At 39.8% G+C, this 18,304-nt stretch overlaps 1 protein-coding gene across 1 annotated transcript in view; it reads left to right on the top strand.

The window, feature by feature from the left end:
* Window positions 1-7,709: 7,709 nt before the first annotated feature.
* LOC139953715 (uncharacterized) overlaps window positions 7,710-18,304 on the top strand; it is a 44,501-nt gene continuing 33,906 nt past the window's right edge. Inside the window, exons 1-8 of the mRNA XM_071953237.1 lie at window positions 7,710-7,747; window positions 11,838-11,985; window positions 12,545-12,900; window positions 13,684-13,831; window positions 14,656-15,075; window positions 15,489-15,611; window positions 16,276-16,439; window positions 17,665-17,854. Coding sequence (XP_071809338.1) covers window positions 11,949-11,985; window positions 12,545-12,900; window positions 13,684-13,831; window positions 14,656-15,075; window positions 15,489-15,611; window positions 16,276-16,439; window positions 17,665-17,854 — 1,438 coding nt within the window. The 5' untranslated portion in view covers window positions 7,710-7,747; window positions 11,838-11,948. The remainder of the gene's footprint in view (window positions 7,748-11,837; window positions 11,986-12,544; window positions 12,901-13,683; window positions 13,832-14,655; window positions 15,076-15,488; window positions 15,612-16,275; window positions 16,440-17,664; window positions 17,855-18,304) is intronic.

An 18,304-nucleotide genomic window follows, 5' to 3' on the forward strand; every position in this document is an offset into this window, starting at 1 on the left:
TAAAACCTGTTTCAAATCAAAATTAGCGAGTCTGACTTTAGAAATATAAATGAATAATATAAAATCGAAAGTGCACGTTTTCCTTAAACGTCGTCAACTAAAACGGCACTAAATGTTGACATCCGCTTTATGGCCGACCGTGGTCATTTGCAAAGTAAAGGGAAAGCAACACGCACTATTGAGGCTTATTTGTGTGGATCAATATTATTGAATTGTACTCTTAAAACATAATTATTAACGCCTTTTAAAGACCAACTCGCCCAATCCAAGACATATGTCAATTAAACTCTATGATGTGGAATCCACCCATGGGGCCTTTAAAGGCACTGGACACTACTGGTGTAGTTACTCAAAATAATTGTTAGCATAAACTGACTTAGTAACGAGCCTCGGGTAGCTGTTGATAGGATAACACATTGTGAGAAACGACCCCCTCTGAAGTAACTTGGTTTTTGAGAAAGAGATATGATGTTTTCACTCAAATAATTAAAGTCACCTGGAAGTGGTATTTTGTCAAAATAAAGCTTTTGTCACTAAAACATTTGTTTTGCTGAGTGGAATATGATTAAACAATTAACTAAGGTCCACAAAATAAGTTTCCATGCTAGTTACGAATTTGAAAATTAGGTTCGTTACGTCTTTCAGGTACCTTTCTTCGACTTCCCCACTAGCTGGAAAAATTGTTGGGATGGCGTTATGTTTTATGAAAGAACTTTTCTCTTCATGTCAAAATGTGTTGAATGTGTATTCCGGATTCTCGAAGACGTCGGACCGGACCACTTTGCAAACTGACTCCATCCTTAGTTGTTTCTGCATACAGCATCAACACCTGGTCAACATTGCCGGGAAAATGCAAGAATTTGTTTTTCCTTTTTTTTTCGGAACGTACAAACTCACGACTAGGACTTGTACTTGCACGTACGTACGTGTGTTCGATGTTCGATCGAGGCAAAGTCTGCCTCGATTGACGTCACAAAAGGAGTAGGCGGATCGGAGTCACCCCACACAACTCTATTTTTCTTTTTCTTTTTATAAATCGTTAAAAACAATTACTACAAAAATATGTTATTGTTCAGAAACATATTATACTCTAATGTTTGAAGAAAAACATATGAATATTTCCAGGTGACTTAACAGGTATTATGCATCTGAAAGCACACAAAATAATGCAACAGGAAATCTGTTTCTTTCAATGTTCTTTTGCAACTTCGATGGCCAATGGCGGACTTCCAGATGCTTGTTAATATAATATGATATGTTTGGATACGCCAAGTGAGAATACATGGTCCTTGACAATATTACCAAACGTGTCAAGTGTCTTTAAACTTGTCCTCCATTTTCCACATCAGGTCAAAGTAACGCCACGCTGGAGTTTAATCAACATATTTCGATCACGCTCACTTATGATTTCGAATCGGGAAACGAAGAGCGACCAGCGTTCATTACGATCGACAACTTCACTGTCGAGGAATGCTTGGAGAGGTGTATGTCGTTCGACACATTCGTCTGTCGATCAGTTACTGTCGACACATTCCAGCACAGCTGTATCTTGAATTCGATCAACCAGTTCTACAGGAATCCAGTCACGTTTCGGTATAGAGATTTATACGTCAGGAAAGACACAAGTAAGTCTCGATGGTAACGCTAGGTGGCAGCAGACTGTTTTATTTCTGAATATGCACGCATTCTTGAGAACATTGAGCTTACCTGGAAAGTTTGCTGCCACCTTAGCGTATCAACAATTATTTAAATCGTGTATTGTAACCTTTAGTATAGGTTTTCTCGGTCAAATTCGGCAAATGAGCAGTCAATTTAATTTTCATGCGTTCGAATTAAAGCTGTGTTGCTTTTCCAGTTGTTACTGCGTTTCAAATTAAGAATTCGGCCATTCAATTTCGTTTTGGGTCGAGTCAAATTCCTTAAGCACTCTGTTCAATTAAGCGTAACGTCATTCTTTTTCGTGACACACACGCCTCAAGAAGCGTCTGCGAATTTGAATGCTGCTTTGATGAATGGTTAAATTGAATGATTATTTTGTTAATTCGAATGACGCAACATTACATTTGACTAATCCCAAAACGAAATCGAATGACCCTTTTGAGTAGCATTCGATTTTGCGCGAAATTGAATAGCTTGTGGTTAAATTGGCTGCTCTTTTTCCGAAATTGACCGAGAAAACCTATATTGAGTGAACATTAATTTATTTAAAACCTCTGGTTATCAATCAAAGCCATTGGACACTTTCGGTAAACAGTATTGTCCAAGGGCCCACACTTCGTGTATCACAACTTTTATATAAAATAACAAACCTGTGAAAATTTAGGCTCGATCGGTCATCGGAGGCGGGAGAAAATAACGGGAAAACCCACCCTTGTCTCCGCACCTTTCGCCGTGTCATGACATGTGTTTAAAATAAATCCGTAATTCTCGATATCGAGAATTAAAAATTGTTTTAATGTTTTCTCAAAAAATAAAGTATTTCATGGAATAATATTTCAAGAGAAGTATTTCACCATTAGCTTCTGTAAACCCTGTAAGTTATTTGTAAATCTGTGAACTTTTCTTTTTTATTATGTTCCGAAAAGTGTCCAATGGCTTTAACATACTTGTTAAAGTAACCACCTACTTAATAAATTATAAACTGTCATTTATTTTAAATGATACAATCTCAAGAAAGAATGTTTTCATGATAAATAAAAAATAATTATTTTGTTTTTCTTCAGTTTGTGACGTCTTTGAAGTTTCAAGTTATAAAGGTAATTGTATTTGTATTTCTCAAGTGGATCCAGTTTAAGAACTAAATTTGACCTCAATGAAAATATTATGCGAATACAATTATACCTACGTTACATTTTCCCGGGCATCCACACGGTATTCAAAAGATAAACTGTAATTATTTCGTAAAATATAAAAACAATGAAAAAAGGGTTAACAAAGAGTTTGAATGAGGTACATCTATTTATTCTTAAAGGAACACGTTGCCTTGGATCGGACGAGTTGGTCTTCAACAAGTGTTTGTAACCGTTTGTTTATAAAGTGCATATGGTTGGAAAGATGTTTTAAAAGTAGAATACAATGATCCACACAATTTTGCCTCGAAACTGCGTGGTTTTCCTTTTACTGTGCGAACTAACACGGTCGACCGTTATGGGAGTCAAAGACTTGACTCCCATAATGGCCGACCGTGTTAGTCGAGGAGGTAAAAGGAAAACCGTGCAATTTAGAAGCATGTTTGTGTGGATCATTGTATTCTACTTTTACAAATTCTTTCTACCCACATGCATTTTATACAAAAACGGTTACGAACGCTTTTCAAAGACCAACTCGACTGATCCAGGGCAAAGTATTCCTTTAGGTCTAAAAAGTACCGGGTCAGACTTGACCCAGTTATGGTTCGGTTCTACCCGGAAACTGTGTCGAAGGTTATTTATATCCCACGGTTAAAATAAAATCAATGGGCTAACGATCGAAGTTGATTAAAACAGGTGTTCTCAGACGTTAAACACAGATCGCCGTTTTGGGGACACAATCATTAGTGGATCTCGTGAAGTAAGCCAAATCTCAGTTTACGTTTTTGGAATGAAACCCAAATTTTAATTTAAACCTATTTTTGTTTAAATACACTGGACACTATTGGGAATTCTCAAAGACTAGACATCTCAGTTGGTTTACCTCAAAATAACAAACCTGTGAAAATTTGAACTAAATTGGTCGTCAAATTTGCGATATAATAATGAAAGAAAAAACACCCTTGTCTTACGAAGTTCTGTCCTTTCAGAGGCTTGATTTCGGGACCTCAAAATCTCATTGTTAGGTCTCGAAATCAAATTCGTGGAAAATTACTATTTTCTTGAAACCTACGTTACAATTCAGAGGGAGCTGTTTCTTACAGTATGTCATACTATCAACGGCTCCGCACTGCTTGTTACCAAGTAGATTTTTATGCTATTAATTTTCTTTTGAGTAATTACCAATAGTGTCCACTGCCTTGAATGAAAACCTGTATAATCATTAATGATTTCAGATGAAGAATGTTTGTTGCCACTGGGTGTGGGCGTGGGACTTATCCGAGATGCCCAGATCACTGCGTCATCTCATTTAGATGAGAGCCACGCCCCTTGGGCGGGGCGTCTCCATGGTAACTCCTCGTGGATGCCGGACCCCAGTGAACAGAACACAACAGGGAGAGCATTCCTCGAATTGGATTTCCTGGTAATGAACAATTCCTATTGTTTTTTTTGTTTTTTTTTAATTGGGGCCGTTTGGCACGATCGGACTATCCGTGCACTAACTATTAATAATATTTAACCATCAGTGGCTTCGTAAAATAGCGTCATTCAGTGTTATGCTTTGCGGTTACACGCGACGTTTCTACTGGTTGACCTTATATAAACGACAGCCAAAGTTAATGGTGTTTTGTTTTGTTATCATCACCATCTCCAAAATGGCGGTGCAGTGACGTCACTGCATAAGGTCTAAAGTAGTGACGTCATTCAGAGTAATGCTTTGCGCGTTCACGCCACATTTCTAGTGTTTGACCTCAGCAATGACAGCCAATATTAAAGGAACACGTTGCCTTGGATCGGACGAGTTGGTCAAAACAAAAGCGTTTGTAACCGTTTTTTATATAATGCATACGGTTGGAAACATGTTTTAAAAGTAGAATACAATGATCTACACAAGTTTGCCTCGAAACTGCGTGGTTTTCCTTCTACTGTGCGAACTAACACGTTCGGCCATTTATGGGAGTCAAAATTTTGACCCCCATAAATGGCCGACGTGTTAGTCGACGAGGTAAAGGGAAAACCACGCAATTTTGAGGCATGTTTGTGTGGATCATTGTATTCTACTTTTACAAGATCTTTCCAGCCATATGCATTTTATAAAAAACGGTTACAAACGCTTTCCAAAGACCAACTCGACCGATCCAAGGCAATGTGTTTCTTTAACGGTGTTTTGCTTTGTTATCATCATCAGCTCCAAAATGGAGGGGCAGTGACGTGACTGCATGAGGTGTAAAGTCCTGACGTCATCCGGTTTCATGTTTTTACTGTCCGGTATTTATAGGAGCGGATGAAAGTCACTGGTATCCTGATCCAAGGTGACGGGGGTAATGGCCCGAAGAATGGTAACTGGGTACAGGAGTTTGAGGTTTCGGTTACCAACGATCCAGTTCGAGGCCAATGGGACAAGATCGGTTTATACACAACCACGGCAACAGAGTTTGGGACGGCTTTACCAGAAGTGAGAAAATTCATGCAAATATTTTCCGAAGGCATTTCGGTTTAAACACCAAGTACAGGATTAACATTTTAATTTCATAAGGCAGTTGTGGAGTAACTGTTGTTATATTTAAAGTCACCTGGAAGTGGTATTTTTTCAAAATAAAGCTTTTGTCACTAATAATATGTGTTTTGATGAGTGAAATGTGAATAAACAAGTAGCTACGGTTTTAAAAAATCAGTTCTTATGTTATTTACAAATTTAAGAGTAGACCCCGACCCGACAGGGTGCTGTTCGTGACGTCAATCGATCGAGGCAGACTTTGCCTGTAATGCGTAGAGTCATCACAATTGCAAAGTACATGTACGGACCAAATCGTGATGTTGTACGTATCAAAAAAAAAGGGGGGTTTTCCGGCAATGCCGACCAGGTGTATTGCTGCTGAATGCAGAAAAACACTTTTTGAAATGTACCAACTCACGTTTTGGACGTACATGTACTTTGCACGTGTGTTTACTATACGCATTGCAGGCAAAGTCTGCCTCGATTGACGTCACAAAAGGGGTAGGCGGAGTCAGCCCCCAAACAACTTTATATATTGTTTAAACATATAAATCGTGACAAACATTACTAAAAAAAATGTTTTATTGTTCGTAAGCATATACTCTTATGTTTGAAAGAAAAAAAATTATATTTCCAGGTGTCTTTAATTTCAGATTGTATTTCTTGATATTGGCGCTGGAATAAACTTTCAGTCAATAAATTGTATGTTATGTAGGATTTTAAACTGTTTTTCTTGTGCGACTTCCACTCCATATATCGACGGTCCATACATCCAAGTATTTAATCTCTGTGTGTTATGTGTTTGCTTGATGTTTGTATGTTGGGGTGCTATTGTTTTTTGGGGTTTTTTTTTCTTTTTTCTTTTTTTCTTTTCTTGTGTGACTACCACTCCTAACTTCCATACATCCAAGTAATTAATATCTTGTTTAAACAATTAATATACACTACCCCATCCTAAATAACATTGTTTTTATATAATTGTTAAACAGAGATTTGCTGGAAACAAAGACTCAAAGTGCGTTAGACCCGTCTTGTTAAAAAAACCTCTTCACACTCGCTTTCTTCGGATCAACCCAACCAAATGGCACAGAAACATTGCACTTCGATTAGAAGTTATCGGTTGCAGAGATACAGGTTGGTACAGATACAGCTAATTTGTTACAATCGGCGTTTGCAATTTATTTCTATTTTTGATGATACTTGGCATTGGACACTATAGACGATGTGACCTCTGACGTCACACCTAAACCATAACATGATTCGCGCGCATACCGCCGGGCAAAACCTTTATGTTTTGGCAGCCAGCTAGAAAGTGTATGCATCTTACCATGACATACGTGTCTTTTTGCGCGGCGAAACATGACGTATACAGTGTTTTTTCAACATAGGGCGGTTTGAATGTAAACATAGGTCACATCGTCAGCAAGTGATTACTCATAATAATTATTAGCATACAAAATGCTTGGTAATGGGCAGTGGAGAGCTACTGATAGTATAAAACTTTTCGAGAATCGGCTCCCTCTGAAGTAAACGTAGTTATTGAGAAAGAGGTAAACTTCTCCATCAAAATTATGTTAAAGACGTCAGGGCCGAAGTCGTTACAGGTAATTGAAAAGCAGACATCAAAACACATTTTTTTAGTGACAAAAGCTTTATTTTGACAAAATACCACTTCCAGGTGACTTTAAGTAAACATTCAGACTAGTTAAGAAAAAACAAAACTCATGTATAAGATCACATTATTTACATTTAACTTACACGATCTATAACACCCTTCGATATAATTAATTATGTCTGAAACGTCAAACTAATTTGGTGAGAAATAAATTAAACTAATACCCAGTTTTGATATTTTGCGTTTTTATACGTGAGCGTTTTATAAAAATAAAATTGTATCGATATCATGATGTGTATTTGGTTTTCAATGTTTTGTCTTGACCAGTTGGTTGATCGATCTACGACTTCTACAGGGTTGTCAGTTTATGTACAAGTGCTTAAACTGCAAGCAGCTATTTTGTTAGCAACAAAAAACCATGCTGTAATTATATTGATCCTTTAACGTGATTTAGTTGTGTTAGTTTTAAACATTTTTGAACCAAGTTGTTTGGTACAATTGAATAATGCTACAGGTTGCCAGACCACACTTGGAATGATTAACGGTCTTATACCGGACGCCAGACTAACCGTTTCTACCTCAAAAAGCAACTCCCACGATGAGAAGGCAGCTAGACTGTTCCCTTTCCACCGGCCAAGAAATGGCGGCTGGATCCCAGTCGCACGTGATCAACACGCCTGGATTCGAATTGGCCTAGAGCGCCCTCACTCGGTCACATCCATCATTACACAAGGGTGCAGTGACGAAGACACAGGACAGGTGACGTCATTAAGCGTTACTTACGTCACACAATTCCTCCAGGATAAAGCAAAGTGGATTTTATCTGGTGAAATTCGTGAGCCCGAGGTGAGAACAAAGAAAGGAAGCCCTAAAGGCCCGGTCACACAGGCCCCAATAACGAGAACGAAAACGATAACGATAAAAATGCACGCCCTCGATTGGTTGAATGAGCGTGTGCGTATTCTGCGTGGAGCAATTCAACCAATCGCGAGCGTGCATTTTTATCGTTCTCGTTTTCGTTCTCGTTATCGGGGCCTGTGTGACCGGGCCTTAACAAAGACAGACAGACCAATACCCAGAAAAACCAGCAAACCTACAAATAAACCAACCCCCACCACCACCCCACTAAAAAAAAAAATAATACGAAAAAACACACGAAAAAAGCAACACCCAGACCAACAATAATTTACATTGATGTTTAGGGAGACTTGTGAACGCTGGTTGGAACCAGACTCCAGGTAACTTTTTGTTTTGTTTTACACTCCTTAAAAATCTCAGAATACGCACATCTAGGCCTACTGAGAAATGTACACAACACACCAATTAACAAACAAACTAACAAAAAAACAAACAAACAAACAAACAAACAAACAAACAAACAAACACACACCCGACACAAGGTAAACCAAACAAACTAACCAACCAACAACAAACAAACAAACACCCCAACTCACAAACAAACAAACAAATAGGAAAAAAACGGAAAAAACCCATGAGGATTTAAAAATCGAAATGATAACTTGAACGATGATGGAGACAACCTCAAACATGCTATGTCCGATTTTTTGCCGATTTGACCCAACAAATTTGATTTAAAATTCAATAGGTATTTTGATGGGGGGTCAAGAAAGTTACAAGCTTTCATTAGAGCCATTGCTCGAAAAAGTCCGCCAATTATTAGTAGCAGTGAAATAAAATGCTCAAAATTAGTTTTTGTCGGGATCCCGACAATATATCACGTGACCAATTCTTATGTGTTTTATAAGAAACGTTTTAAATTTTTGTCATGGATCCTGACCATTAAAAGTAAAAGTTGAACTATTTTTCGTTATAGCGGGTACTCTTTGAAATACCATTCACTCAAAAGAAACTTTTTTGTTTAATGTTTGGGGCAAAAAATCTGACATAGCATCTTTAACGTGCTGGTGCTCAACCAACTTAGCTATATCTGGCCCCGAAATTGGTCTCTCTATAAACGAAGCTTGTCCAATGCTAGGGATCAGACCAACGTTAATGATACAGTAGCCTACATGGTTCGGTGGTGTGTTTATTAAACACAAGAAGGCGAAACAATCCCTAAACATTAAACTTTCGCTCATCTATACTATTAAAAGCGTAACCCGCGCCATCTTGGATTGAAATTAGAAGGTCCAGTGGCATGGCATCCTTGTGGAAATCAACACGGTTGTGTGTGTGGAATTCAACACGTTTGTGTCTTTTCAGACGTCGGGTTGCAAGTCTACAAAACCCTGACCCATCAAACTCCCACTTACAAGTCATCTGATTGGAGGAAGTTTGGGCGAAGACCGTGTGTCAACCACTGGTCGATGTTGTTTAAATCTTTCTGACATGTGACTCATTGGACAATGTGTCGCAGATGGTTCTACGGATTGGTTCACTCATTGCCCCTTGGCCGCCCACCTGCCATTCGATCCGCCCTTTTTGGTCGGGTTACTTTCGTGTTGTACTAAGCATGGTTCTCCGGATTGGTTCATTCATTGCCGCGCAGGGTCGAAGAGGCTGGGTGCCAGGACAAAACCGAAACAAATCTCACGAATTTGCATTGAATGAATGAAGTAACTCACAGATTGATGTTTCGCAGGCGACCATGTGTCAACCACTGGTCGATGTTGTTACCAGACTTCCTAGAAATTCTTCTGACAGGTGACTCATTTTTGTTGTTGAAAATATTAAGTTTAAATGGAGAATATTTATTTAAAAAAGCAGTCACTTCCAAACGGCATGAGAATTATGGACAAGGCGGATGGGATCAAACGGAAGCTTTAAAATTTTGAAACATTGGGTAGGGCTATAGGTTGGAAGGAGCCTGAAATGTGTCTATTAATAACATTTTTGGGGTTGGGGGCGGGGCCGGGCTTACACAAATAAAGTAAGCATGTGAAATCGAGCCCAACCTCCTTACATTCTGGTCAATGTATTGTGAGTGGTGTGTTGTCTGGTTTTGAGACAGGCCACCTGTTGCTTGGTGAAGGAGGTCGCCGTGGGACCACTTTAGGTTGAAAGTGGGTGGCGACCTCGGACTTTTACAATAAATCTCCATACAGAAATTATTGTACTATTGATGCAAAACGTATCTTGCTGTTTTTAAACTATGGACACTATTTTTATAGAACAAATTATTTACAAGAAGAGAGTGTATACATTCTGATTCTTTTTGCCAGTAAACTCAAATGAGTACATGAATACCGTTTTAGAATACGGTTTGTTCATGGAGGTATAGTGTTGCAGTTTCAGAGTTTACTCCATCACGGAAGTTTGTGAAACTTATACACGTACGTCAAAGGCTGTTTTGAAGCTGTAAAAAAAAACATGAAGTTTCCTTTTGAATAAGTCCATTCACAAAATTGGTTAGAGCAGTGTGTCGGTCAGGTTCAGAATGTACATTTTGCCAAATCCATTTTGTAGCCTACTTTAGCAATCGGCCCGTCGGGTTGGTTACTGGAGATAATGTTAACAAAGGAGCCCTCCGATGCGGCTGAATAGGGTACATTTTTAGGAGTTTGTCTATTACAAAATTGACCCAAACTGGACGTAACAAACCCTAAAAATAACTTGACATGCTTTCTGAAAGTGAAATAAGTTAGAGAAAATTAAGGAGTGAGCACGAATTTACCGTTTTTGTTTAGTTTGTACGATATAGGGTTCCAGAGATATGGGATGTATGGAGGTTTGTTCCTAGAGCAGCGTGAACATGAACGGTCAGAAATTGTGTCGTTAAAATTTCGCGAAATGCAAATGGCCAAAAGTGTCAATAAACAACACACTTATTGACGTTCACGTTCACGTTTAGTGCTCCCGTAACGCGCAGCATATTGACCAGAAAGTTTACAGGACAAATTCATATGAGAATAAACTAAAAAGAGGCCTACGCTCTTACCGCCCCCCACCCGAAAAAAAAACCCAAAACAGCGGTGGTAAAAAAAACAGTAGATAGATTAGATTTTTGGCACACAGCATGTTCCGAAAACTCGCTTTATTTAGTGATGTAACAACGCTATGTGTCGTGGGACGTGACGCTCCATAAATCGCCATGAATAAGTAAAGGGCCCAAGATAGACTGGGTAAACTTTCAAAAAATAAATCAACCCTGAAGGCAAATTGTGTTAATTTATGGCATACAAGTTTTTTAGGGGTATTGAGGGGTGCTGAGCTCGAATTTGCTGCATGCCAAGTTCAAAAATGTCCCATAATGCCTCAAAATCCCAAATCCAATATGGCCGCCACAGTGCCTGCAAGCTTTATGCGTGAACGGCGGGTATTGTAAACGGACAGCACCCACGCACTGCTGCACTGCCTTGTAACACCGCTTTCACAGTTCGACTCGGCCGCGGCTCGGCAGTTCGTCGATCTACAGTGAGTACCGAGCAGAAAATGTCATTTTTGGACGATGTTTTTTAATTTCACTCAACAAAAAGGAAATGCAAGCATTAAAGTTTTGGTAGTGTAGTACAAATGAAACTTTAGTTATTGCTGGCTAACGGTCGTAAAACTTTCACCTATCAACGCTGATTGGAAAAACGTATAGCGTTAAGGAGGCCCAAAATATTAGACCCCTATAAGGCTCACGGTGGAGCCTTATAGTTCCTAGAAGTATGCATAAGGTACGTCGTCTAACCCAAAACGAGGTGGGCGCAGCCACTGCAAGTAGTGGCGGACGTGCGCAATAGCTTCATGTTGGGTTAGAATGATGACGCCATGCATAAATATTAAGAGAGGCGTATAACACCCTCACCCACATAACATTTCGAAATAATTATTTGTGTAAAGGATTTTCATCATCTAGCGGGGTGCCGCGCGAAGCGCGGCATCCCGCTAGTACTGTTGAAACCATTACTTTACCTGGAAAGTCTGCTGCCACCTAGCGTCACAGAAGTCAACCATTAACAATATTATTTTACTTTGACATTGTTTTTAGCTCATCGGTGGTACCAGTTCAGGAAACCATCTTTACCGGCATTCGTTCCAGACTCCGATTGTTGCAATTGAGGTTCAGATTTCACCCCAAACTTGGGATCTCGAGCTCTGTATGAGAGTTGAACTAACAGGCTGCCCGTACATGTCCGGTAAGTTATCTAATTTACCTCAACATGTCAATGAGATCCCTTTTTGTAAAAATGAGTTTCAGATGGTTTTTCAAGGAAGCGGAAGATTTTAAAATCAGACGCGCTGCATGGGGCCAAGGATATTGAGTGGATTGGACCGATTTACGGGGCTATATAACAAACCCAGTGTAACACCAGCGCTATTCTTGGGACTTTTTTGTGTTTTTGTTGTTGTTTTTTTTTTTTTGGGGGGGGGGGGGGGGCGGTGGATGGTAGTATGGGGTGGCGGTGGAGGGTGAATAACTGTGATGGACATCATGAACGTGTTTGCTCCCCCCCCCCCCCTCCTCACCCACTCCCGCGTAAAACAAAAAAGGGGAAGAGTTCTATAAGAAATTAAAAACAAATAATAATAATAATAATTACCATATTTAAATTTAAAGTGGTATTTAATGCCACATTCAACGACTTTCAAAGAAATTCAAAGAGTTTTCGTGAGAATATGAGATAATTTATTCTGAACTGTAGTGTAGGCCTATAACGCATTTTTTCTCTCTTCCAAATGGAATTACATGTATAGGCTGTAACTTAAGACTTGGAATGGAGAGCGGTCAGATCACGGACTCACAACTCTCTTCCGAAAAGCCACAACCTACTCCAATCGATGGCACATCATATGCCTCACCACGCCTCCACCAATGGGTCGGATTAAACAGCGGTTGGGTGCTCGGGTCACTAGGGAGGGGTCAATGGATACAGATTGACCTCCTGACCTTGCATACAGTTACAGGGGTCACAGTTCAGGCCGGTCGCGATCACCAGTATCTATTGTGGATGGAGGAGTTTCGACTGTTGTACGTCGTGCCACCCCAGGGAACGAGAAAAAACCCTCGACAGCAATGGCGGATTTATAAGAATAACCACGGTACTGACATGGTAAAGTAACAATCTTTTTCCCCTCACCCAAGCTTTCTTTGCAATTTCACCTTCTTCAAAATGGGTTAAATTCAGCATATGCCATTATAATACTGGCAGGCAAGATACAGTTAGATAACTACGCAGTTTCACGTTTTCGGCTTCACAATAGTAACAACGGCTGCGATGTTGTTGATGCTTGTATTATGTTGTTTTACTTGTTGTTGATGCCTCAAAATCATTATTGGCTCAGTCTTTTATTCGATCTAAATTTAACTGAAATAGATAGGCCAGACTTGTCACCAGAACTCGCACTCGGGAATCCATCACACCCATTCTTCAGGACCTTCATTGGCTGCCAATACGGGCTAGAATTGATTTTAAAGTTTTGGTTCTGACTTATCAATGTATCCATGGTATTGCCCCTGTTTATCTTCAAAGCTTAGTTCAGGAGTACAAAACAACCAGAAATCTGCGATCTTCAAATAAATTCCTGCTGACTCCCCCTGTTATCAAAACCAAGTCGTACGGTTCCCGCTCTTTCCAATATGCATCAGTTCAGTTATGGAACAGTCTTCCAGAGGTTGTCAAACAGGCTGAGACATATCAGAACAATTCAAAACCCGGTTAGAAACATATCTGTTTACTTTGTACAATAATTGTTGATTTCCTTTTACAGCACATAGGGACCTCACGGTGATATGCGCTATATAAGAATGGTTTTATTACTATAATTATTATTCTTAGATGAGAACGTTTTTCATATCTTGTGCACTTTTCCATTTGTATCTAATCCCAATGTAGATTATGAGGGCCGATCACTCTCCATATTCAGTTTCGCATACGTCATTGACAAGGTCCTTCATCACAACAAAAATCCGCATCGAACCTGTCTCATGGACCTCAATATACCCAGGGCTTAGGGTGGAGGTTACTGGATGTGAGCTAGCGGGTAAGTCAAGCCATCCTTCTTTTTTCGTCATAGAATGTAATTAAATTTGTAATCAATATAAACCACAAGGGAAACTGACTGGGTAAATTTTGAAATGATTTTTGGGGTTGAACAAAGAATTTACTAGAGTGGGATTCGAACCAACGACCTCCGGATTAACATGCCGGTGCTCTACCAACTGAGCTATCTAGCCCTATATTGGCGGTGTCCCTATTTTGTCAATATCTTTGTTCGAACAAAGATAGCTCAGTTGGTAGAGCGCCGGCACGTTAATCCGGAGGTCATTGGTTCGAATCCCACTCTAGTCAATTCTTTGTTCAACCCCAATAATAAATTTGTAATCTAGTGACTTTGAATCAATAATGTTATCCTTATCAAGGTCCAGAGTCCCATGCTCGCCATTTGGTGATATGAAGTCAGGGCAGTCATGAATGATGATAGCTCATTCTTGTTTCAAAGAACTAAGTATATCCAGTACTACACAAACTAATTATGACACCCGCTCAGGAAAGCTTAAGGGACAGTCGCTAAATACAATAATACAATAAACCATGCAAGAATTTCCAGTCAGCTACCAGCAGATGGAAATACAAGTTTATACAAGCGTTCACGATTTTTTTGAACACGTCGTCGTCCTAAGTAGTTTCATCCTAAAACGCTCATAATTTTTTAACATTCCGTTTTCCCAGAAGTGTTTCCATGCATTGTAGTATTGTGAGATGCAAGTTTCCATGGTGTGATCCCATGGACACCATTAAACTGATTGAAACGTCATCTGTTTACTTATTACCGGTTAATTCAGAGCCATAATCCTTTTTTTTCAGGGCGTGACAGGTTCTGTAGCGAGGGGACCATTCCCTGGAATGGCATGTGCATTGGCACAACAGCCAGCGACAACACCAGAGCATGCGCACTGGTGCACGGACATGACGCAGAGAGACTCGTCATCCAATCAGATGCTCTTCAGACTTTCATACAACGTCACTGGGACCTTCTCGTAACCACTGACGTAGATAAGTACGTCATAGGACTGCATGGGGACCAAACGCATGACGTCAAGGCTTACGTTTGGTCAGACGGAACGCCTTTAACTGTTGATAACTTGGCTGCGGGTGAAGCCGCAAATGCGACCAAATTGAAGCTGCCTATTTGTGCCTTTCTTGATAGTAAGGGCAACTTTCATTGGGTTTTGCGTCATTGCCCGTCAACGGGACGATCTAGGAGAGGGTCTTTATGTCAGTATGGTAAGTTTGTCTACCAGGCAAGATACTGCACTGGTCGGATGGCAAAGTTTACATTATGTGTTATAATTTCCACACCGATCCAAGAGTTATACAACCTTCATTTATTCATTCCTTTTTATAAATACAAAAACAAATAACTACAGTGCAGCACAAAGCTGAATTATGTAGCATTGAAAGTAAAAGTATTGTTAAACTTTACACAGAGCGCAGAGTTCTAGGCGGATAACAATATTACCAGCAGAACTAGCTTGGGGTGAATCTTCGAGTTATGATTAAATACCTTGCTAAAGTGCACAGGTGTCAGGACCAGGATTGGAACCCACATTCCGTTGTTAAAGTGGTCATATTGCATTGCTGTTGTTTTCGTTGTTGTTGCTGTTGTTGTTGTTATTGTTGTTGTCGTCTTAAAACAGATCTTGACGAGTGTTCTGGAAACCATGGATGCTCTCATTCATGTCTGAACTACCCCGGAGGATATCGCTGCCTCTGCCCTGAGGGATTCTTTCTAAATAAGACTACTCTCAAAGACTGTGTATGTAAGTAACCCCCCCCCCCCCCCTTCACTAGTAGACTGAGAATAAGCTGACTGTGTACAGTACATAAAATATTTGTGTGACTGTTAATGGTTAGAGAGTAGGAGGGTTGACATTGTACTGTTTAGATCGTTCCGCATAATTTTGTTACCAATAATGCAGGCTGGCATAAGGTACGCATCATTGAGAAATACAGTGCAGGATGATTGTGAATGGTCAGAGACTTGGTGGGTTAACTGTGTACTGTGTACCGTACAGACATTCAGCATGATTGTGATACCAATATTGCAAGTTTATGTATCGTTAAAAACTAAAGTGCAGGATGATTGTGAATGGTCAGAGAGTAGGAGGGTTGACTCTGTACAGTATAAATATATTCAGCCTAATTGTTATACATGCACTACCATGACTACTGTATAACCCAGGCTATCTGGCATACGTTTTCTGACTTAAAAATCCAGTGCAGGATGATTGTGAATGGTCAGAGAGTAGGGTGTTGACGTTGTACTATTGCGATCGTTCTTCATAATGTAATACCATCATTGCTGGCTGGCATTGTTAATATCTTTTTTTGAAAAGTGCGATACAGTGTGAGAGGGAATGGCCAAACAGTAGGAGGGTTAACATAATTTACACCGATTGGTCATTCAAAATCTTTTAAACACAGCACTCTGCTCAGAATTATCTGAAACAACCAACCTCACCTGGAGTCAGAGTGGACAATCGTGCTATGTCAAAAGTCAAGGCAATGCATCATGGGAAGAGGCGGATTCCTTTTGCAAGTCTTTAGGAGGAGGCAGTCGGCTACCGCTAGAGGGCAGCACAGTCTGGGTAAGCGTGTCAATAGACGGGTCCCCTGTCATTATCTGCAAGGATATAGGGTTAAAGGCCAAGTCATGTCACAGGCCCCGATAACGAGAACGAAAACGAAAACGATAAAAATGCATACATGTCCTCGTTTGGTTGAGTTGCTCAATGCAGGATACGCCTAGGCTCATTCAACCAATCAAGGGCGTGCATGTGTTTCGTTCTCATTTTCATTCTCGCTTTCGTTCTCACTGTCAGGGCCTAGATGTGTCTAGGCCTTCACAGTTTTTTTTTTTTCTTTTTTTTTTCTTTTTTTTTTCTTTTAAACATGGGATAGAAAATTTCATGTTCTCATATCATGATGAAGAATAATAAACGAATGAATGAATGATTGAGACACTGGTCCTACAGACACAATGATGTAGTGACATAAGCTTTCCATATCTGTGTTTCGATTGGTCCGAGGTACTGGGGCCAATTTCATAGAGCTGCTAAGCACAAACATTTTCTAAGCATGAAATTTCTTCCTTGATTAAAACAGGATTACCAGCCAAATTTCAATTTGTTGCATATTGGTTGTTACTGGTATTCAGCTGTTGTTTGCCTATCCTTAAAATCACGTAGAAAATTATTTAGAATCATGTTTTTATCAAGGAAGACGATTTATGCTGAGCAAAAATGTGTGTGCTTAGCAGCTCTATGAAATTGGGCCCTGGTCTCATAATAGCCTGTTCGATAATGCTTACACGTGTAAAGGGCAGAGGGGAACCTACAAATGTATGACACTTGATACAGCGAAAGCAATGGAGTGTTGAATAGACGGTATTGAATGTGACATCACCGTTCAAATATCTGCCATACAACATGGTGTCTGTGCTCGTGTGCAAATGTAGAAATCAAACCAGAGGTGCTGCGTGCTTCATTGATGTACGCGTTTGGACGCGCATACGGTTTGCCCTACACGATGGCGACTTTCATAGCCCCAAAAATGGGTATTCCAACCTCGTTCCTAGGGGTTAACAATATCGCTGCGCCATTTTTTCCCGGCGTATGCCTTGCGTGTTTGGAGCTAGCGGGTGATATGGCACGCTGCCCATGGGGTTAGGTGGACTAGGAATTCAAACGAGTCGTTTGAAATAGTGCGTCACTGCACATGAATGGTGCTGGTCAGGAGTCGACTTGCTCTGTTTTGTCGGCTGCTTTTTAGGAAATTTTGTAAAACAAACCATGAACTATTTATACATTTCAGGTCGATTATAATGAATACCTTGATTTGGTGTGGCTTGGCCAATCTGATATTGGTATAACATCTATTGACAACACAAGCTTACAGACACATCACAATAAGCCAGTTATGAACTGCTCAGCTCTGAGAACAAGCTCTGATGGGCCAGTAATGAGGGTGTGCGATGATATGCTTCCATTTATCTGCGTTGAAGGTAGGTACACAGTCTGTGCGCAACTTCTCAAAAGTGCTTTGGTTTCTTTGCCAACATTCATGGTACATGCGCACCAAAACATGTTTTGAATACATATTGAGCTGTGGGTGTCCCTTTTAAAAATTAAATAATAACTAACCGTCAATGTTGATGAAATAATTGAGGTAATTTGGGGGATCACAAAGGTTTACACTTTCGATCAGGCTAATTGTTCATGAACTTAAAAACATCTTTAAAGAGGTTTTTTGATGAAAACTTTTACGTTTTTTTACTAAAATTTTAGTCTCAGAAAATGTCTGTTTTTGTTAGTTTATGAAATTCCCGCAGTAGATTTAAACAAATGTGTGGAAAGGTTATTTCTTCCTTTATGCAATAAACTTTTTAATTTTTCATGACGTTACGGGAAAAAGTCGACAGGGTCTCGAAGTTGCGCACTGACTGTACAACATA

Source organism: Asterias amurensis, chromosome 22 (assembly GCF_032118995.1).
Source record: "Asterias amurensis chromosome 22, ASM3211899v1".
Lineage (NCBI taxonomy): Eukaryota > Metazoa > Echinodermata > Asteroidea > Forcipulatida > Asteriidae > Asterias > Asterias amurensis.